Source organism: Geotrypetes seraphini, chromosome 3 (assembly GCF_902459505.1).
Source record: "Geotrypetes seraphini chromosome 3, aGeoSer1.1, whole genome shotgun sequence".
NCBI lineage: Eukaryota > Metazoa > Chordata > Amphibia > Gymnophiona > Dermophiidae > Geotrypetes > Geotrypetes seraphini.
The window spans coordinates 162,589,240-162,611,673 of NC_047086.1; the positions used below are offsets into that span (position 1 = coordinate 162,589,240).

The window sequence follows — 22,434 nt, forward strand, 5'->3', positions numbered from 1 at the left end:
GAGTTGCTCTCACAGCGATTCATCGGCGGGATCGGACGGGGATTACGATGAACCTCTGCTCAAATCATTTGCATGCAGAATTGTTTGAACATCAGTCGCTCTTTTGAAATCAGCCAAAAATTGTTTAATGCATCTAGGCCTAGGTCTTTCACTCTGGGGAAGAGTTTCTTCTACATTTCCCAAATGTTCCAATTATTCTCATACTTCACAAAATGCTTTTCTTCCTGACCCTTGTACTTCTAGCATACATTCAAATGTGTGTATTCAGCTCAGTTAAGTCTAACAAGTAAAACAGGGTTTAAAACACAGGGTTTCCTAAATTTGGCCTTTAAAAATCTCGACAAGGTCTGGATTCCAAGATACATACACTAAGAGCCTCTTCTACTAAACCGCGCTAGCAATCTTTTTGGGTTTTTTTTTCAAATTCTTTATTCATTTTTTCATCTTATAACAAGTACACAATATTACATCATTTAAAACTTTTACACATCACTAGCAATTTTAGCACAGAGAGCTGCGCTGGATGCCCCGCGCTGCTCCCGACGCTCATAGGAACTCAATGAGCGTCAGGAGCAGCGTGGGCCATTCAACGCGGTTTAGTAGAAGAGGGGTTAAGTTAATATTCATGAAATTGGAACCACACATATTTGTCTTTGACAGTCAGTTAATTTGCATAATTTGATTACCTCTACCTCTACCTCTCCAGAAAAAAAAAATTTTGTGAAACAAAAAACAAAAATCATAGACCTTGTTAAGAACCTGAAGAACAGAATCCTTGAATCAACAGCATAAGAGTCACAGTGGCAGAATTGGATACTGGAAAGGCAACTTACCTTTCTCGAGGAACAGCAAACCAGTATTCCGGTTGTTTCCTCTTTTTGGGATACTGCTGTACCATCGCTGTGCTTGGAGCAGGAAAGGACTTCCGCATTGGCTTGCCCACCTTGATGCACAGGAACATTGGGGGCATCTTGCTCTTCTCTTCTCTTGATGGAAGCATGTCTGTCTCACACAGATGAAAAGACCCACCAAAACGTAAGGATGCAACAACTCTGCTTCTCTTGCTCTTATCTTTATGCTACTAAAAACTTTGCACAATATAATTTTTTTTTTTTAAACTAAGGGACCTTTTACTAAAACTTAAGCGTGTGCTAACAAAATTATGTATAGAATGGGCTTTTTAGCATTTAGTGTGTGCTAATTCCATATGTGCTAGGCTTTAGGAAAAGACCAATTGGGGGGGGGAAACCCTTTCAGAACAGTCCTCCCCACCCCAGTGGGGCAAATGAGTAGAGCCAGGGAAGGCCAGCTGCAGTACATGATGGGATTTCATTTTGAAATCCTAGTATGTTCTGTAGGCCTGCAATTTCCTGGCATTATCTGAAAATTAATCCCTTACACTGCAAAACATTACAAATTCCAATAAGACCTGTAAAGTGTTTTCTACCTTTTTTTGCTTACTGAAGTCTTTCCTCATGTCTGTCTCTGAATGTTTTTCCTGGGGTTTTTTTCTATTTTACCTTTCTCCAGCTCTCTCTTCCCTTCCACCTCTCTTTCATATCTCACTTTTTATTTTAATCTTCTCTCAAGAGTTGCCAATTGTCTCCAGATTTTCATGATATACAATAAGGCATGCTAGCCAATTTATCACGTGCTAAATGCTAACGCGCCCATTATATTCTATGGAAGCGTTAGCATTTAGCGTGCACTAAATCAGCTAGTGCGCCTTAGTAAAAGACCTCTATAGTGATGTAATCCCTACCTGCATGAACTTGTAGCTCTGGTGTTATCTCTTGATGTCCCTAAGAAAAGTAACATTATAAGTCTTTGCAAGCAATAGGCTATTGTCCAAGGCCTTCAGTTCTCCACATCTCACCTTTCATCTCATTCTTTTTCACCTCCTCTCTCAATCCTTCTAACCTTGCCCTTCCATTTCTTGTTCTTCAAACCCCTTCATTTACCACCTCACTCTTGCTACCTTGCTTGCCTCTCATACCCCTTCCCCAACTCTAAACTGCAAATACATTTAAGCCTTCTACCATCCTGTCTCAATAAGAACATAAGAATAGCCTTACTGGGTCAGACCAATGGTCCATCAAGCCTAGTAGCCCGTTCTCACGCTGGCCAATCCAGGTCACTAGTACCTGGCCAAAACCCAAGGAGTAGCAATATTCCATGCTACCAATCCAGGGCAAGCAGTGGCTTCCCCCATGTCTTTTTCAATAACAGACTATGGACTTTTCCTCCAAGAACTTGTCCAAACCTTTCTTAAAACCAGCTACGCTATTCGCTCTTACCACATCCTCTGGTAATGCGTTCTAGAGTTTAACTATTCTCTGAGTGAAAAAAATTTCCTCCTATTGGTTTTAAAAGTATTTCCCTGTGACTTCATCGAGTGTCCTCTGTAATTTTTGACGGAGTGAAAAATGGATCCACTTGGACCCGTTCTACTCTACTCAGGATTTTGTAGACTTCAATCATATCTCCCCTCAGCCATCTCTTTTCCAAGTTGAAGAACCCTAACTATTTTAGTCTTTCCTCCATCTTTTGCCCCGTTCTCCCTACCCTTCCATCCAGCTGTTACCACACCCCCTTCCCCCTTCCTGAGTTACCTTGGCTTCAATCTGTTCCCTCCTGCTGCTGCTTCTGATCTGCAGCAGTAGCAGCAAAAAGAAGAAACATGTGTGGGGCTGCTCTGCTCAGGCTTGTGCCAATCCTCTGCCCCGGAACAGGAACGGCCATCAGAGGGGGCAGATGTCTGGTATAGCTGACAACTCCTACCTGAGCAGATCAGCCACATAAGAATAGTCTTATTGGATCAGACCAGTGGTCCATCTAGCCCAGTATCCCATCTCCACAGTGGCCAATTCAGGTCACAAGTACCTGTTTCTTCTTCTTGCTACTACCACTACAGATCAGAAGCAGAGGGAGGGAGGTGGGACCGTGTAAAATCTATAAGTGACACTCACTTTAGAGGGAACATAGGTCCCCAGGACAGGTTTGGGAACCACTGCCCTCAAGTATTCCCTGTGAAGTACACAAACTAAAAAAAGGTATGTAAAACTAACAGTGCTGACGTTTTAAATTCTACATGCTTTAAGCATCTACTAGTTTCAGATTTTAATTACTCAGGGACATAGACAGGAACATACACAAAGGAGCATTTAGGGCCAAATTGTAGGCATCCCTCCCTAACAGGAACCCCATCTACTCACCCCATACCTTTTAAAATGAAGGTCCACCTGAAAGGAAGCACACACCCTCTGGCCAGGAGGCCCGACACTGTAAAATGGATGCACTGGGATGTACTGGGGAGGAGCCTAAGGTCCTGGTTGGCTCAGCTGCCTAAGGCTCCTCCTATAGGAGGGGCTTTAGCTATCAGGCTAATCAGAGTCTTAGGCCACTCTCAGTGCATCCCAGAATACACTGGGAAGGAGGCCTAAGATTCCAGTTGGCCCAGGTGCCTAAGGCATTTGAGCCAATCAGGGCCTTAGGTTCCTCCCCAGAATGCACCGGGAAGGCTCGCCATTTTGCAGTTGTGGGATTGCTGGCCGACATAGCCTCCCTCCAACTGGAACTTCATTTTAAAAGATAAGGGGGGTGGTCTTCCTGTTAGGGGGAAGCTGGGTGGGGTCTCCAGGTGGGTGGGCCCTGGAAGAGGGGGGTTGCTGGGTGGCTTCAGGGGGGATGCCAGCGGAAGGAGGAATTGGGCACTCCTCCTGCCGAGAGATACTTTGGGGGGACGGGACAGCAAGAGGAATTGGACATTCCTCCTGCCATGGACAGTCAGGGGGTGTGGCAGAAGAGAGTGGGCATCCCTTCTGTCGGCCAACTTGCAGGGGGGGGTTCAGGGGTTCCCTGCCGCTGCCACTCAGCTGATTGCGGCAGGGAGATTTCCTTGCTGCAATAAGTTCAGCGGCAATCTGATTCTCTAAATGGCGCTTGTGAAATGGACGCCCGTGTACGATTCTCAAAAGGTGCTCATACGACTGCTGAGACCGGGCGACCTATACAGAATCAGGCCCTTAATGCTGCATATAGGAGGAAGCTTGGAGCTTTCCTATTATATCACATCTTTGCTCCTCCTTCACCCCATCTATATCAGCACCCATCCTATTCTTTTCCAGCTTTTCTATTTGAATGTAATATTTAGAAAGTTTTGTCTGGTTCACTATATTATTGAGGGAAGACTCCCCTTCATATATGCGCGTCTTGATGCTCATTTAATAAAAAATGGCAACTTGTAAGTTTTCATATGAAACAGTAACTGAACAAAACCATCTAAATATGGTGCAGTTTGACAATTTTGCAAAATTAGAAACATGATGGCAGATAAAGGCCAAATGGCCCATCTAGTCTACCTATCTGCACTGATGGTCTAATGGTTCCCTCCATCCCAAAATTAGAGGCACACTCTTTAGTCAGCTGTTTTGGGTTGGATATTTTTTTGTTTTTTGTTTTTACAAAAAGAGAGGTGGACAGGATGCAAGATTAATTTATGCTAAATCTTAACAATTGTTTGGATGCCCTTTCTTCTCTCTGAAACAATGCCTATCCAGGGAAAGCAAAACTAGGAAGCAAAAGACATACCTTCTATGGGTCCCTGAATTTTTTTCATCAGCCACAATTTGATTTCCGATTCACTATCCATTGGCGTTTCATGATAGGTTTCTTCAGATGAAGAAGACAACAGAGGCTCAGCACAGACCTTCTCATCTGTTGCAGCCAAGCCATCTTCTGCATTACACCTTTCTTTCCCTGACCTGCAGACAGCACATGTACAACTTCCATCTACAAGATGTTCTGAACAGCTACATGTAAAGCCTCCATCCTGTAAATCACCATTTTCACATAGTTCAGTCATATGTGGCTGTTGAGGATGGAGTGACTCTTCCACTCTTTTATGGAGACAGGAGTTCATGATTTCTAATTTGGCTGACTTTTGTGTCTTGAAAAAAGTTTCCTCCTTATCTGTTGGGGAACTGTCAACAGAACAGTGTTCCTCCGGTACAAAACTTTCCTCCTTCTTATACTTTTCTAAATGTAGGACCTCTTGGGATTCACAGTCCAGCTGTGCACCTAAATCACTCAAAACAAGATGTTCTCCTTCTACCCCTGTATTTGAAAGTTCCAATTTGGACTTACATGGTTCCTCTGGTTCCCCAGAACTACTTCCAGCTGTTGTTATATTTTTATTAGTCACTTTATCCCTTGTTTGAGAGAAAGGCTCCTTCAACTCAGTGAATTCTTCCTCTTCAGTCACGGAATGTTCTTTGGTTGTGGAAACAGGAAGCTCTCCTGTCTTTGCTGGACATTCATCTGAGGGCTTCCTGTCTTTATGCATCATGGGAAGATTACCACAGAATGGCTCCACAGTCTTTGAATCAGTCTCAACAGAGAAGTCCTTAGGCTTTAAGACTTCAGAGTTTGTAGGCTTCTCCATGTCTGTTTTGGAATCAAGGGTGGTACTACTGGAGCTCCCATTCAGCTGCTTCTTTTCCTTACCATGGGACTTGAATCTGCTGAAGGGGTTGATATCCTTCTCCGAGGAGAGATCTTCCCACTCTCCAGGCCTGTACAGAGGACAAAGATCCTTTGGTATGTCACTGCCAGGAAAAAATGTTGGATGGGTATGGAATGTTAAAAACAAACAAAAGAAAAACTTAAAACAAAAAACAAAACATAGGTGGCAAACAACTTAAAAATGACTTAACATAATGAACTTAAAATAAAGAGCAGTATTTAAAATGTTTTAAGGAAACTTAAGTCAACTGAAAGCAAACAAGGTAACCAATGATGAAACTATGGGAGATGCTGATTATGAAAGAATTAGGAATACATTTGGGAAACTTTCATTGCACACCAATCATCTTCTAATTTTGAATAAATTACAACTTTAAATATGCCAATGTATTCAGGTGCTACATTCATCCAAGCTCTTGGAAAACAAAATCTCTAGTGGTTCCTAACTCTATCCTGGTAGCACACTCAACTGGACTGACTTCCAGGCTATCTATGATGAATATGCATGAGAGAGATTTGCATGCACTGGTGATCTGGTGTATTCAAATTTTTGGCAGCATATTCACTGTGGCTATTCAGAAAACCAGGCTGGTTTGGTGGACCTCCAGGAATGCACTGGGAAACACTGTGTAGAGAAAGTGGTGCATAAGTCATTTACTAAGGCAGTTGTCATACAAAATACAGGGCAATACTTGGGCAGATTGAGGTAAGAGGTAAATATAAAGCAAAAAAAGGTCAGCAAGCCTGCAGGTCAAATTGCTTTCCCAGTATGGAATAGCACTTTTGAACCCAGGCTTTATTTTTGCCATGGCTATAACTTTCAGAAGGGCAAAACACAGCACAGAAACCCTCATAAAAGCAAAAACCAGTGCTAACAATAAACCAGACTCAAAGGCACCATAGGAAATTTGTTTTGCTCTACTGGCAAAAAGAACCTCTATCTTCATGTCTTATTGTTTGCCTCATCTTTAAATTGAGCCATTATGATCGGGGATTCAAAAATGTCTTCAGGACTTAGTTATCAGAACATACATTTGAATTTTAGATTTAATTACTCTCCTTTCCAAACCAGGCTTAAGTTGAGTTACACACATACTGTAAGTAGTTCCTTGCTCCAGAGGGCTTACAATGTAATAAACAGACCTCACTGACAGTAATGGGGCTTATGTTAAATAAGCATTAAATTGCATTAAACTGTTAAAATGCTAATACGCATTTGTAAATCTAGTCCTTAGAATGTGAGGCACAGAAAGGTTAGGCGACTTGACCATGGTCACAAAAAACTTCTATATGAGAAACAAGATCTTCTTGCAATTTAACAATTTTGAACTTTGTGTCACTGGCAAATTTAATTATCTCACTAGTTATTCCCATCTCTAGATCACTGATAAATATGTTAAAAAACTGTGGTCCCAGAACAGACCCCTGGGGAACCCCACTATTTACCCTTCTCCATTGAGAATATTGACCATTTAAACCTATTCTCTGTTTTCTGTCTTTCAACCAGTTCTTGATCCATAATAAGACATTACCTCTTAATAGACTCAACCCATAGGAAATATTAATACAAATGCTCAGCCTATTATTTAGATGGACTATTTTGATTACATCCACAGTAGATGAATGTAACCAAAATAGTCCACAAGTGTCCTGAGGAACAGATGAGAATTTGCTTCAAACTCCCTCAGGCATTACACCCTAAGACATAAACTTGGTAAAGCACCTGAACACCATGGACTGGAGGTACAAAGACACAAGGATGTGCTTAAAGGCCTAGGATAGAATTTCCTAAACTTCAAATGGGGTTGCAAAACTCTCATTTGGGGGTCACAATCTGGGTGGACTGTACACTGAAATGTCACTGGCCCACTTCTCTAGGAGTCACGTGCTTTCTGTGGCCATGATAACATAATCACAGGCCTAGAAGGTCTGATAAGCACTAGCTAAAGATGTCACACTCTCTTTTCTCTTGCCCACCCTACTGTTTCTAGTAGCAATGGTCAGAACCAGAACAAAGCACTTCTTAGTCTCCTATATTCACTCAAGAGAGACTACAGATGGAACAGGATCACATCTCATCCTACTCCAAACATCTACGTACTATGCCAGGGAAATAGGACATCGGGAACTGCTATACAGTATTGCATGGTACTGTTAACTCATGCAGAAAATCAGATTTATTTTTTTTTAACATTGTTCATTATTAACCAGAAATTGAACAAAAATTATACTTCAGCAGAGTACAACTGGCTGAAGGAGGCAAGCTAAGTCCTGAAGAGTGCTGGTAGGGAAAGGGGATTGGCTCCTATAAGGCCTGCTCAAATTCAGATTCACAGGCAGCATTATGAACACAGAATGCCATATCTACAGCACATACATCAATATATACCACAAACATAACAAAAACCACATATCACATTCCTTGATATCTACTCTAGCATGGCTCAATCTCAATATTATCCCATGCAATTGTAGCAAAGTACTTTGAAAATATATTTTATAACAACTCAAACCACAATGATTCTTTCTCATATCTTTTTCTTGTTTGCTAATATATTCTTACAAAATGTTTCTTCTACCCTTTTTTTCTTCATTTTTTCCTCTTTCATACAGTTCCTCACTATGTAAGTACTGAGGCTCTTATTTCCAAAACATGCTATTTGAAACATTCTTCAGAAATTAAGGCTTATTGGGGGCCTAACACAGCCACTGGAATAAACACGAGAAAATGTTCTATGGGGCAATTTTTAAATTGTGTTTTTTGGGCAAAGTCCCAACTTTGCCTGAATTTTCAAAGCAGAAGTATGTGTGCACTTGTGCTTTGATAACTGCAGTGACTACTACTACTAGTAATAATTTCTATAGTGCTACTAGGTATACGCAGCGCTGTACACATTATATGCAGGTACTGTCTCTGTCCCTAGTGGGTTCACAATCTAAATTGTACAAAGGACCCACTGATATGAGAACCTTTCTTCTTCTGCAGACCCATTTTTTCATTGAAAATAACACACATAGAATTGGAAATGTCATCTACCTGTGTTATTTTTCTCCCGACTTAAACACAAGCCCAGGATCACCACTTCATAATGTGGCGTCTTTTTAACTCCAGTTCAATTTTCAGACATCCGCTGTCTGAAAACTGTAGCCACTTTTTACCTATGTAAACAAATTCATTTGTCTTCTATTAACAGGCCCACTACAATTTAGGAAAATCATTCGGAATGTCCAATTGCAGTCAAATAAAGCTGGCCTGAAGAAACAAATGTGGCTGAAAGATTAGGAATAGGGTCCTCTGCAGAGAGAATTCTCTCATATGAATTCTCTTCTCTTAAGTGTAACATGAGACCAAATAGAGAGCTCAAATGTTACTATGGTGGATATGTTATATACTACAAAATTAATTTACTTGCTTGTAATTTCTTTCATTGTTTCCTCTTGTGTTATTTGTTCCTTATTTATTTTGTATTTTATTTTGTTTTCTTCTTTTCTTTCCAATTTCTGGCTGTTGTTGACATGGGTAGGTGGTGGATGGGGAGAGGGGGGTTTGGCAGGGGAGGTAGTTCTTGAAACTTATTTGAGCTGGCGACTTGTTGTTCTCGGCTGTTTTGACTATGTATCACTGCATTTAAACTTGTTTCTCTGTTGCTGTTATGCTCAATAAAAATGATTTAACCATACTACAAAATTAAAGGTATTTTTATATTACAGTCAAACCTCGGTTTGCGACTAACGTGGTTTGCGAGTGTTTTACAAGACGAGCAAAACATTCTCGCAAATCATGACTTGCAAACCGAGTGTTGACTCGATTTGCGAGCATCGCTCCCCTCACCCACCCACGTGAACCGGCATCGCCCGTCTGCCCAAACAGAAGCCTTACCCTATCTGGCACTGGCAGTCAGCTCATAGAACGTGCCGGCGAACGAAGATCTTGTTTCTTGCCTGAGCCTTGAGCATCTGCACATACTCAAGGCCTTCTGGCTCTCGCACTCTCCGAGATTCAAGAATCTCAGAGACAGCGAGAGCCAAAAGGCCTTGAGCATGTGCAGATGCTCAAGGCCAGGCCCAGGCAAGAGGCAGGATCTTCGTCACTGGCACATCCTGTGGGCTGCGTGCCGGTGCCAGATAGGGTAAGGCTTCTGTTTGGGCAGGTGGGCGATGCTAGTTTGCATGGGGGGGGGTAAAGATGCTGGTTCTTGGGGGGGGGGTAGGTGGTGGAGCAGCGCTGGTGGCCTTGGGGGGGGAGGAAACGAATTAAGTGAGTTTCCCTTACTTCCTATGGGGAAACTCGCTTTGATATACGAGCAATTTGGTTTACGAGCATGCTTCTGGAATGAATTATGCTCGTAAACCAAGGTTCCACTGTACTTGCAATGCAATCAGATGTTTTCCTATGCTGGTGCGTCTCTATGGAATTCATTACCATCTGAGTTGAGTAAATTTCTAAGATGTCATTTTGCAAACCCTTAAAAACTTGCCTGTATGAGAAACGTTATAATTTAACCTTAAACTAATTGCTTTGTGTATAATTTTTTTTCCTTCTTTTGTTGATATCAATGTGATGTTATTATGCTTTGTATATTTTGTAATGATTCACTGTCTTGTTTGTGGTATTTTTTAATTTTTAACATTTTAATAAACCATTTTAGAACAGACTGTGTTAATTGGTGTATTGAATCAAATCAAGCTGCAAAACCAATCATCACAGACTACATTCTGTTTGAGGGTTGGTTTTTTTTTTCTTACCACTTATGCAGCATTAAGGAAAATAAAAAAAGAATTAACTATTCTCTCAGATCCCTGCACTGAGAAGGAAACGTGGCATGCAAAGACCAACCTTATAGCCTGCTCTAAACAGACCTGACCTTCTGCATATTCTGACCTTAAGACTACACAGAGAGAGAGAGAAATGCATAAACAATAAGAACATGTCTTACGATGGCAGAGCATCTTTCAGCTTCATGTGGGAGATGTCGCTGTAGAGTGCTATTGAGACCACCTCTTCCATGGGACAGATGAGTCCATACTCCTCACAACCATTTTCAATAACTAGTGGATCCGACTTGTGTGGGTCAAACATGACGTTGTTGGGCGTGACAATCATGACACCACCTACCACACCCTAGAAAATAAGCGTACCCAAGTGCTAATAAAACCATTAGACAAAAATCCAGTTGGAAGCTTACATGTGGGAACTTTTCTGCTAGAAAGAACAGAAAGAGAACTCTTGAGAATCAAAGCATGAATAAACTGGTGCATGAGGCAATATTCATTAGTGCTGCTCAATTTCCGATTCAAATCGATTTACCGATTCACTTCAGGTGAATCGATTCGTTAAAAAAATAAATAAATCAGCCTGACTGATTCAGTGGGGGTCAGTCGGGAAGTGCTGCAGTGCTTAGGCACTCCTCCCAGGTGAAGAGGAGGAAGATGGAGATGAACCTGGAACTGTGGAACAGGAAACCGACAGAGGTAGGAGGGGGGGGGGCGGCTTGAAAGCAGCCTCGGTTCTCTTTCCTAATATTTTACCCCTCCTTTTTTTTTTTCTTTCTTTCCATCACCTCCTTCGGGGCAGGCTCGATTCTGCCAACTTTTTTTTTTCCATTGGCCGCGCAAGTGGTGGCGGGCCGGAGGCCCTCGCGATGCTTCTTCCCGTGGCATTTGCACAGAATTACACTCTTCGCCCTCCGATCCGGGGCTGTAGAGTAGAACATTTGGGGATGATAAAACACATGGCTGTGTCCCGATACTTGCCCTCTTCCCCATCTGACAGGGCCTATTTGGAGGTTGCTAGTACATGGCTGCCCTTATTTCCCTGCACGGGCGAAGTGGAAGTGGTTGGGGGTTTGGTGTGGGAAGGGGCAATTTGACATTTTTAGAAAAACAAAATATAAAAATATTCAGCCTTTTGGTGTCGTGTCTGATCTCGGTTTGGAGCTCCTTGTGCTCTCCTCTCCGTATCCCCTTTATCGATCTTGGGTGCTTTTGTGCCACTTACATCTTTTCGGGGGGGGGGGGGGGGAGGTAAATCTAGGTTTAGAACTTTTTTTTTTTTTTTATAAATTCTTTATTCATTTTAAAACTTTCATCAAGTGTACAAAAATGATAACAAATAAAATAAATTTAAGCACTTGTACATCTTATCATTATATCTTATAGTTATAAATATAACCCTCCCCCTCCCACCTTAATTTTAAGTTTTGGTGGAATTCAGTTTGTCACATATATAGAATGGAAAGATCAATAGCGGTGCAGAATGGAAATTATAAAAACTTTATTTTTTATAATTTTTTATTCATTTTAAAACTTTCATCAAGTGTACAAAAATTGCAACACAATAACATAGATTTAACCACTTGTACATCTTATCATTATAACTTATAGTTGTAAATATAACCCTCCCTCTCCCATCCTGAAATCCTTTTAGTAATTTTTATTTTTCATATAATAAAAACCCTCCCCCCACCCCACCCTTATCTTACATATTAAATATAGAAATATTAGGAAAATGGCATCAATCATGACAAAAGGACGTTAATGGTTCCCAAATTTTAATGAAGTTTTTATAATTTCCATTTTGCACCGCTATTGATCTTTCCATTCTGTATATGTGGCAAACTGAATTCCACCAAAATTTAAAATTGAGCCTACTATGGTCTTTCCAGTTATTAGTAATATGTTGAATGGCTACTCCGGTCAAAATCAATAAAAGTTTGTTATTACACATTGATATCTGACTCTTTTTTCTCATAGACATACCAAAAAGTACAGTATCATAAGTTAATGCTACGTGATTTTCCAATAAACAATTTACTTGATCCCAGATTGAGTTCCAAAAGGCTACGATATGGGGACAATAGAACAAAAGATGATCTAAAGTCCCTATATCCAGATTACAATGCCAGCATCTATTAGACAAAGAACTATTTAACTTTTGCAATCTAACTGGGGTCCAAAAAGCTCTATGTAACAAAAAAAACCAAGTTTGTTTCATAGACGCTGACATTGTAGATCTCATTCTCCAAGACCAAAGAAAGGGCGGGACCGCCGGAAGAGGGAGCAGCGCAGACGCAGGGCTCACAGAAGGGCCGGGACCGCCGGCAGAGGAAGCAGCAGGACAACGGTAGGAGCTTCTACATGATGGGGGGTCGGGAGGCTGTGGGGGTGCGAGCGGTCCTTCGGGGTGAGGGTGCGAGTGCGTGCGAGCGGTCCTTCAGGGTGGGGGTGCGGGTGTGTGCGAGCGGTCCTTCGGGGTGGGGGTGCGGGTGCGTGCGAGCGGTCCTTCGGGGTGGGGGTGCGGGTGAGGGTGCGTGCGAGCGGTCCTTCGAGGTGGGGGTGTGAGCGATCCTGCGGGGGGGGTGAATCGGACGTTGGGGGGGGAACTATGTAAAATAAAAGTTGTAAAACGCGCTCACGCGTATAACGCGCAAGGTTATGCACGGTTTGTAAAAATCGTGTATAACGCACGCGTTATATGCGTGAAAATACGGTAAATACTTAAGGAACAATTAGTTTTCATGTTTCAGTGCAGCATTCATGTTGTATCTCTTGAGTTTCCTAAACTTCACGGGTAGGCGAGTAGCTCGGTTGCTGCTTGAACCTTTTTCTCATATTTTTATTGTGTTTGGTTTTCGAACATGTGGGGCGACCTTTCTGTGCGAGCAGGCACCAACTTGGATCCCTGAAGCGCTCCTGTGACTAATGCATGCACCGCACCTCATTCTTTATTTTCAGGGGGTGTTAAATATTTTAAAAATGGGGTCTAGGCTGGGGAAGCTTTGGGGATGATTTGCTTTGGGGATTGGGAAGCTGAGAATTGGGCAGGGGGGCTGGGGAAGCTTTGGGGATGGTTAAATAAAATGTTTAAACTTAAGATGTGTCATTGAAAGTGAATTGAATCAAAAAATCAATTCAACAGGGTGAATCGAATTGAATCGAAATATTTTTCCCTGAATCGGGCAGCACTAGTATTTATAACCTCTGAACTCTGACCTTAGAAGAGTGAGACAATGAGCTGTGAAATACATTTGTAATGTCTTTGTGATGTGTTATCATTCTGATACTCTATGATTAAAAGCCAGCACACTTCATGTTAATTTTCAGCTTCTGAGAATAACAGCTGAATAAAATGTATCGCCACTTCCAGAGGACATCTTATGGCTCTAATTAGCTCATGACAATTCCAAAAGTGGATGGACATAGTTGCCTGGCTTGATCCAGATAGATAACAAAAGTAGAAAAAAACCCTCAATACTCTAATACTCAATATTCTGAGGCTTGTCCCCCTCTATAAATAGAGAAAAAAGAGAAAAGAAATTATATCCAGTGTCATTTTGGTTTATTTTGGTGGTTCTATATATTGCTCCAGTTAGAGCCATTATCAGAAGGCTATGAAATATTTTGCAGAACTGTGCACATAAATACCACAAAATACAGGAAGCTGCATTGAGCAAGGGATATGTGCAGAACATAGCAAAACATCTGCCTATATTATATGATCAATTTTATTAATGTGTGATTTATAGGAACAGCAAGCCCCCCACCTCCTTCACTCAACACAACACAGTAAGTTTCACTTACTTTGCCATCCGTGATGTATCTACAGTTCATTTTTAGAAATTTCACCACCAGTGGCTCCTCCTCTTCCGAAGTAGATGACACAATTCTTTCAAGGGGTTTTGAGGACCTCCTTGCCAGGTCTGCATCCTTTAAAATAAAACATTTCCGTGAGTTGCAATTTGTACCCATTTTCATCCATTTTAAACAAGGTATTATCTTGGTTAAAACTCTTGGCTATTTGTAATGATTAGACATCATTTTCCACTGACAGTATATTTATACATAGGGGGAGGGGGATGGTATAAAGTTCTATTTAAAGGTTAATCAATGAATAAGAATACAATATTTATATATTTTTGATTGAAATATTTGAGGGAAGGGTGGGTGGGGAGGGAATAAATTGATGTATTTACGATGACAATAGAAAGAAATTCAAGTGATGTGTAAAAGTTTTAAATGATGTAATATTGTGTACTTGTTGTAAGGTAAAAAAATGAATAAAGAATTTGAAAAAAAAAAAAACCCCAAAAACCTCTTGGCTATGCAAAATACACGTTAACCTAATATAGGACACAAAAGTATTGGCAAAAGCTATCCAACAAAAAGACAAGGAAGACGTCTGAGCCTTAAACAGCACCCAATAGTACAAAAATATCTAAGGGGCCATTTTACCAAACTGCTTTAAAAAGTGGCCTTGGTGTGTCCTTGCATGAGTCTTTTCTGCATACTAAAGCATTTTTTTTCTGCTGGAGTAAAGTGGCCAATTTTTCAGTTTTCCCCATTAATGGCGATGTGTTAATTTTGCAGAGACGATATACAAAGCGTCAAGCAACTTTGTACATCGTCTCTGCAGTTTTTCCTTTTGTTTTTCATTGGTTGATTTGTTTTCTGCAGACCTGTTGGACTTTTCTTTTGTTTTGGCAGGTGTTAATTTTCTCATTAGTGTATGGCCATTACTAGTGCTGCCCAATTCAGGAAAAAAATATTTCAATTCGATTCAGCCTATTAAATCGATTTTCCTGCCCAATTGGTGTTTTTTTTTTCAAACATCCAGGTGGGTTTATTTTATAGCCTCTTCACCCCCTTTGCCCTCTCCTACCCACACTGGCACTATGGTGTAAACAAAATAAACAAACAAAAAAGACTTTTCCTCTCTGTTAAATCCTAGATCACGTTCACGGTCTAATACCAGCTCTGGCAAGATACAAATTTCAAATCTGACACACTGTAATCACAAAACAGAAAATAAAATTATTTTTTCTACCTTTTGTTGTCTGGTCATTATTCAAATCATGTTGGTCCAAGGCTAGTGACAAATGTCTTCTGATAACTTGCTTGCCAGGGTCTCCTGCCCATTTGTTGTTTTCTTCTTTCTCCATGGTAACCATCCATCTTCCATCTCTGTCCTCCCCTTCCATTTCCCTTCCCTCCCCAGAGGTCTGGCATCTTACCTTATTTTCATCTCCATCCCCGCTGCAGTGATGGACCCCACCATCCCAAGATCCACCATCTCTCCTTTTCTTAACTCCCCTTTCCATCCAGAATCTCTCCCTCCTTCCCCGCCAGCTCTCCCTTTCTCTTTCTAACTACCCTCCTACCCAGTATCTCTATCCCCCCTACACCATCCCTTGTGTCCAACTTCTCTCCCTTTCTGTTCCTTCCCTCCCTAAATCCCGTTGTCCACCATCTCTCTCCCTCTCCTGTTTTTAGATCCATTATTTCTTCTATCCTTCCCCCATCTCCCCTCTCCATGATCTCCCCCAAGTTCATCTCCCCTCTCCATGATCTTCCCCTTCCACCATCCATCTTCCCCCCTCCACCAAGTTCATCTCTCCCTCTCCAGTCCACCAACTCCTCAAGTCCATCTTCTCCCTCCACCAAGTTCATCTCTCCCATCCATCTTCTCCCCCATCTCTCCCTCTCCGGTCCACTAACTCCCCCAAGTCTATCTCTCCCTCTCCCCCAAGTCCATCTCCCCCTCCACCATACAACTTCCCCCCTCCATCAAGTTCATCTCTTCCATCCATCTTCTCCTCATCTCTCGCTCTCTAGTCCACCAACTCCCCCAAGTCCATTTCCCCCTCCACCAAGTTCATCTTTCTCATCCATCTTCTCCCCATCTCTCCTTCAGTCCACCAACTCCCACAAGTCCATCTCCCCTCTCCCCCATCCACCTTTATTTTGACGTTACAACATGTTGCCGGTGGTGATAGTGATTTAACAATCCACTCCTGCCACCACTCCCTTGAGTCTTCTCTACACTACGGCCCGCCCTCAGTGAAAACTTCCTGTTTCCACTTGGGTGGCCAAATGGAGAGAAGATGCCCGGAGTAGCGGCAGGGTAGTGAATCGCATTCGCTACTGCCGCTTTTGCTTGGCTGGGGAGGAGAGGAGAAATACTTCCGGCCGGGAAGGAGTGAGCCTTGCTGCCGCCGATCTGCACGCAGAGGTCCGCTCAGGCTTTCCCTCTGCCACTGGAGTCCTTGCTTCTGATGTAACTTCCGTTTTCACAAAACTGGAAGTTAAATTAGATGGAAGGACTCCAGTGGCAGAGGGAAAGCCCAAATGGGTACTCTAGTAAGGGGGCTGACGAATCGTTAAGTTCGATTTTTTGCCAAAACTAATCGATTCAAATCGATTCACCCGAAGTGAATTGGTGAATCAATTCAAATTGTGAATCAGGCAGCACCAGCCATTACCACATGAGCCTCTACCACCACCCATTCTGTAGGCAGTAGGGGGGTTTACATGTTAAACCACATCCTAATTGGTTAGGGTGTGGCAATGTAGCTGCACTAAAAGATTAGCACAGAACATGCCCACTCTCCACCCCAGACCTTCTCTCAGCGCTAAAAACTAACATTTTATTGCTTAGCGCAGTGTGAGTGGGGTTGGGGAGATTTGGACTGGGAGATGGGAAGGAGGGCTGTCACACTTGAGGGAAGAGGCGAGGAGAAAGAGAGAAAGCGTGCAGAAGGAAGAAAGTGTTGGACTCAAGGAGAGAGAGAGGGAGAGATGGATGGGAAGGGCAGAAAGAAGGGAAAGAGAAATGTCACACTCAGGGGAAGGGGAGAGGGCAGAGAGTAAAAAGTTGGACTCATGGAGGAACAGAGAGAGATGTTGGTTGGGGGAGGGAATGAGGACTGGAGGAGAGGAAGCGTGTAGAAGGCAGAGAAAGTGAAATATTGGACTGGTAGAAAGGCGGGAGAAATATTGGATGGGCTAAGACAGGAGGCAGGAGGGATCCCTCCTGTCCCAGCCACCGCTGGACCAACAGGTCTCATGGCAGGTCTGGAAGAGGCCTGCAAACAGGTTTGGGGGGGGGAGGGGGGTCAGTGCTGACCTGAATATAAACCAAGACCTCCATTTTTGGGCACTAAAATCTAGGTTTATATTAGAGTATATACAGTAAGTGACTTGCCCAGAGTCACAAGGAGCAGCGCTGGGATTTAGTTCCACAACCTCAGGGTACTGAGGCAGCAGCTCTACCACTAGGCCACTCCTCACCTCCAACAAAAGGATTCTCTTCAATATGATCTTATGTTGGATGTCTATATGGCACATCAGCATTTACACTTCTTAAGCTAAAAAAGCATTATACCATCAGTAAAACAAATCTGTACTTACAGGAAGTTTATCATACTCAGCATCAGATGATGCAGGAGAAATAATGCCACCAGGACTTGACCCCAGGCTAGCACTTGAAATATGGTTAATGTCTGGCACATAAAGGACCTGTGAAAACAACAAAACTTTTGTTAACAAAAGAGTTTAAGAAAACTGCAGAAATCTACTGATGCATTAAACACTCTGGGCCAGATTCTGTAAATGGCGCCTAATTTGGTAGGCACCTAGCAAAACAACACCTACCGCAAGTCAATCTAAGTTAGGCACTGTTTGTAGAATCACACCTAGTGATGCCACAAGGAATCATAATGTTAGGTGCCGGTATATTAAGCCAGGGTTCTCCTGGCCTAATATACCGGCGCCTAACTCAATACATACATACCCAAACTCCGCCCCTAACCATGCCTATTTTTCATGTAGGCGCCTTGATGTAGACACCTACTTTGAGGTGGTAGGCGTCTACTGGCTAATTCATTTTTTTAAAATCAGTTTTTAATGGCACTTTCAGTTATTAGTGCCAATTAACCAATTAAAAAAAACAATTAAGTTAGGTGGCCAACATTCAAAAAGACTTTTTTATACACCAGTGTTCACTGCAGGCCAGATTCTACAATGGCGCTGGTATCAGTAGCCACCTAAAAAAACGGCCGCTGACTGAATGTCACCAGCACCGTTTGTAGAACCGCAGCTTTGTGAAAGGTAGGCAACAGAAATGTAGGCCTACATTTCTGGCACCTACCTTTCACGCAAATCACGGCTCTGGAGGCACTTTACAACTCCTAAAGCTGCTTCCGGTGTTAGCCATGCCTACAGTGGCATTAGGCGCCATAAAGGCTGTGATGCAGGTGCCTTTTTTCACATTTTTAAAAATGCTTTAATTTTTTTTTAAAACAGCATTTTGCACTTAAGTTAGGCTCCAGTAGGGCACCTACCAGCACTTAACCTAAGGCGCCATTTATAGAATTTGGGCCTCCATGTCAATTTTCAGCGGCACGATCAGGATAACCTTATAAAGGAGCACCTATTTTAGGCCCCAAAAAGGCCTACTTGGAGCCCATTTTATAAAGAAAAGTAGGCATCTAGAGAATACTAGTGGGTCCAATATTTGCTTATATTTTAGGTGCCATAGAGTTGATTTTTTTAATACGCCAACGGCTATGAGAACTAAGTAGCAATTATGAATTAAGATTCCCCCATCCTTGATGAAGTAAATGCGAAATACGTCAGCAAGGGGATATTAATAATAATAATAATAATAAAAATAACAGTTTATATACCGCAGGACTGTGAAGTTCTATGCGGTTTACAATGATTAGAAATGTTACAGATTGAGTGAATAAACAAAGTACAGATTTAGCGACAGGTGGTTCTTGCGCTCGGTTGTTAAGGACTAAGATTGAATAGGTTGGTTTCCTAAGTATTTCAGGAATAGATGTGTTTTCAGACGTTTTCTGAATTCTCCATAGGTAGTAAGCCGCTTTGAGTGTGGTTGTAAAACTACAAAAAGGCGGTATTCAAGTCCCAATCCCTTTCTCTTTCCCTAAAAGAAAGGGAAACCCACCAAATTTAAACTTCACCCAGAATTAACTGCACATTAAAGCTAAGTTTTGCTTTAAATAAATTAATTTCACATGAAGTACATTGAAAGCAAATCTCTTGAGTACTATTTATTTGAAAAAATATTTATTGAAAACAGAGTATAAAAAAGATATAAGAAAAACAGAAAAATAGAAAAAATTGTCAAAACGCTTTAAATTGCTAGGCTGGGAGTAATGAGGATCTCTACCACCATGAGTTAGGTGGATGCCTAAAAATCCCTAAGATGCCTGAGCACTGATGCGTATATAGAGATACAGTACATCTTATTTAGTATATTATTATTGCACCACCACCTGAGGAAGTAGTTGGACACTTGATTCGGTGAAGTGAAAAGAAAAAAAAGTGTATTGTCAAGATGGATTGGTAAAGGACTTAGATTACATTATTTTATAATCCATGCATGTAAACATATGCCCTGCCCATGTTCCACTCACACTCTGCCCATCTAAATCCCCACCTGCAAAGTGCACACCATCAAATTTAGAGAATAGAACATAGCCAGAATATGATCATTTATCTGCATTTGTGTCAACATACTGTACACATGCAAATGACTATAATAGTTTCATTCATGCAGATTTTTACTGGCTAAGGGCTCCTTTTATGAAGCCGCGGAAGTGGTTCAACGCGCGTAATAGCGCGTGCTAAACCGCCGGCCGCGCTAGCTGCTACCGCCTCCTCTTGAGCAGGCGGTAGTTTTTTGGCTAGCGCGGGGGTTAGCACGTGATGAAAAGCTGCGCGCGAGCCCTAAATTTTGGCAGCTCCATGGCACAGGGCAGCATGAAAGTGGAGAAAAGGCGTTTTACTTAGCTACATCGACAGTAGTGATTATTTAGCCACTATCCGAATAACTATGCCGTTTAAGTTACAAAAAAAAAATTGTTGTCCTAATTTAAACTGTTTAGACTACTGTATACATAGTGGTTGAATATTTACAGCAGCTGTGGCAAATGCAATCCATGTGCATTCAGTGCTGATGCCATCCAGCTCGAAATACATGATATTTAAATGCTGTGGATAGCATTTTAAACAAACGTTTGCCATGGTGTTTAAATATGCACTAGAGAATTCTGGGTGAAGTTTAAATTTAGTGGGTTTCCCTTTCTTTTAGGGAAAGAGAAAGGGATTGGGACTTGAATACCGCCTTTTTGTAGTTTTACAACCACACTCAAAGCGGCTTACTAACTACATGGAGCAATATTCCAGCCTTCACTCCTCTCAGTTTGGATTCTGAACGCACTATGGTACTGAACTCCTCCTTCTCACCCTCACCACCAAGGTCAAACAAATACTAAACATAGGCCATCAATCTGCACTCCTTCAATTCAACATATCTGCAGCTTTCTTTTTTTTTTTTAAATTTTTAATTTATGCAATTTTATAAAATTCCAAGCATAAACATCTTGTACAGAAAAGTATGATCAAGACATCTCTGTTAAAATTAGTTTTCAAATCTGAAAAATAATTCACTCAAATTATAATAGGAAAAGAAAATACAGCTTCCCTGATCACACACAAGTCCTCTAAATTAAACTAGATCCAAAATTTAAAGAGTATCTTAATTAAATGCAAACAAATATAAAGAAGTACTTTAACTACTACTAATAACGAGAACTAATTTCCAATAGGAGCTGTTGTTACTTCATTCTCAAGGCGTTTCATTGAGATAAATCTTATCAAATGAGAAGGATCTACAAATACATATTTCAATGAACCATATCTAATAACACATTTACATGGGTATCTTAAAAAGAAAAACCCCCCAATTTGAGTCACTCCAGGCTTCAAATTTAGGAATTCTCTTCTTCTTTTTTGAGTCTCTCTTGTTTTAAATCTTTATTCATTTTTTTGTGTTACAACAAGTGTTACAAATAAACTCAATAGAAACTTAAATACACACTTGACTAACTCATATATTAATATCAAGTTTAACATTAATATAATAATCCCCTGTCCCACCCTCCTTCCCAACCAATAATACATAAATCAATTTTATTGTACATTCTTTAAATATTAATTTAGTATGTAATAATCAAAATTGAAAAACCCACCCCATTTCCCTCTTTATAATTATCTTATCATGGGAAAAGTTCATTAGAGAAATCATGTTAACGGTCTTCAGATGTTTCCAGTTTTATTTATGGGAAAAATTATCCTTCTTTACAAAAATCGGTTAATGGTCCCCATATTTTTTTAAATTTATTCATGTATCCTTTGTGTGTTGCAATAGCGAGTTCCATTTTATATATGTGGCATACCGAATTCCACCAGAACATATAATTCAATCTAGCATGTTGTTTCCAATTGAATGTAATTTGTTGTATTGCAATTCCAGTTAAAATAAATAAAAGTTTGTTATTACTGGATGAAATTTGGCTTTTTGCTCTCATAGTTGTTCCAAATAATATAGTATCATATGTCAAGGCTACTGGATTTTCTAACATTCTGTTAATTTGGGGCCAAATTGATTTCCAGAATGATAGGATAAATGGACAAAAGAATAAAAGATGATCTAATGTCCCAATTTCAATATGACAGTGCCAGCATCTATTAGATCTTGAACTATCTATTTTTTGTAAACGAGTAGGGGTCCAAAAAGCTCTATGAAGAAGAAAAAACCAAGTTTGTCTCATAGATGCTGACACCGTACATTTTAGCCTCCAAGACCAAAGTCGTGGCCATTGAGATGCACTAATTTGGTGTTTTATCTCAATGCTCCAAATGTCTCTAAGACCATTTTTTGGTTTTTTATTTATATATCCGGATATTAATTTATACCACTGTGCGGCTTTGTGACCTATTGAGTCCATCTGGAAACATAAGAATTCCAAACTGTGATATTTAGCGAGATCTTTCCATTCAGGGAACCCTTTCTGAATAGATTGCTTCAATTGCAACCATTTAAAATATTGTGTTTTATTGAGACCAAATTTTTGTTGCAATTGTGAAAACTCCAGCAATTTATCATTTTTAATTACATCATCCAAAGTGCGAATGCCTGCTATCATCCAATGTTTCCAGATGACTTTAAAACCGCCAATTTTGATCTTGGGGTTTAGCCATATAGTTTGGTTGGTTGATTTACTAATTGGAATTTGAGTAAGATTACTTATGTATTTTAGAGTT

The 22,434-nt window shown here is 41.0% G+C and overlaps 1 protein-coding gene across 5 annotated transcripts in view; it reads right to left on the minus strand.

The window, feature by feature from the left end:
* Positions 1–22,434, minus strand: part of NCOA7 (nuclear receptor coactivator 7) — a 351,548-nt gene that overhangs the window by 100,214 nt on the left and 228,900 nt on the right. For all 5 annotated transcript variants that reach the window (XM_033936068.1, XM_033936069.1, XM_033936067.1 and 2 more), the window contains 5 exons: positions 17,710–17,817; positions 14,104–14,229; positions 10,461–10,645; positions 4,591–5,606; positions 834–1,002 (listed from right to left, as the gene is read on the minus strand). In XM_033936068.1, coding sequence (XP_033791959.1) covers positions 834–1,002; positions 4,591–5,606; positions 10,461–10,645; positions 14,104–14,229; positions 17,710–17,817 — 1,604 coding nt within the window. The remainder of the gene's footprint in view (positions 1–833; positions 1,003–4,590; positions 5,607–10,460; positions 10,646–14,103; positions 14,230–17,709; positions 17,818–22,434) is intronic.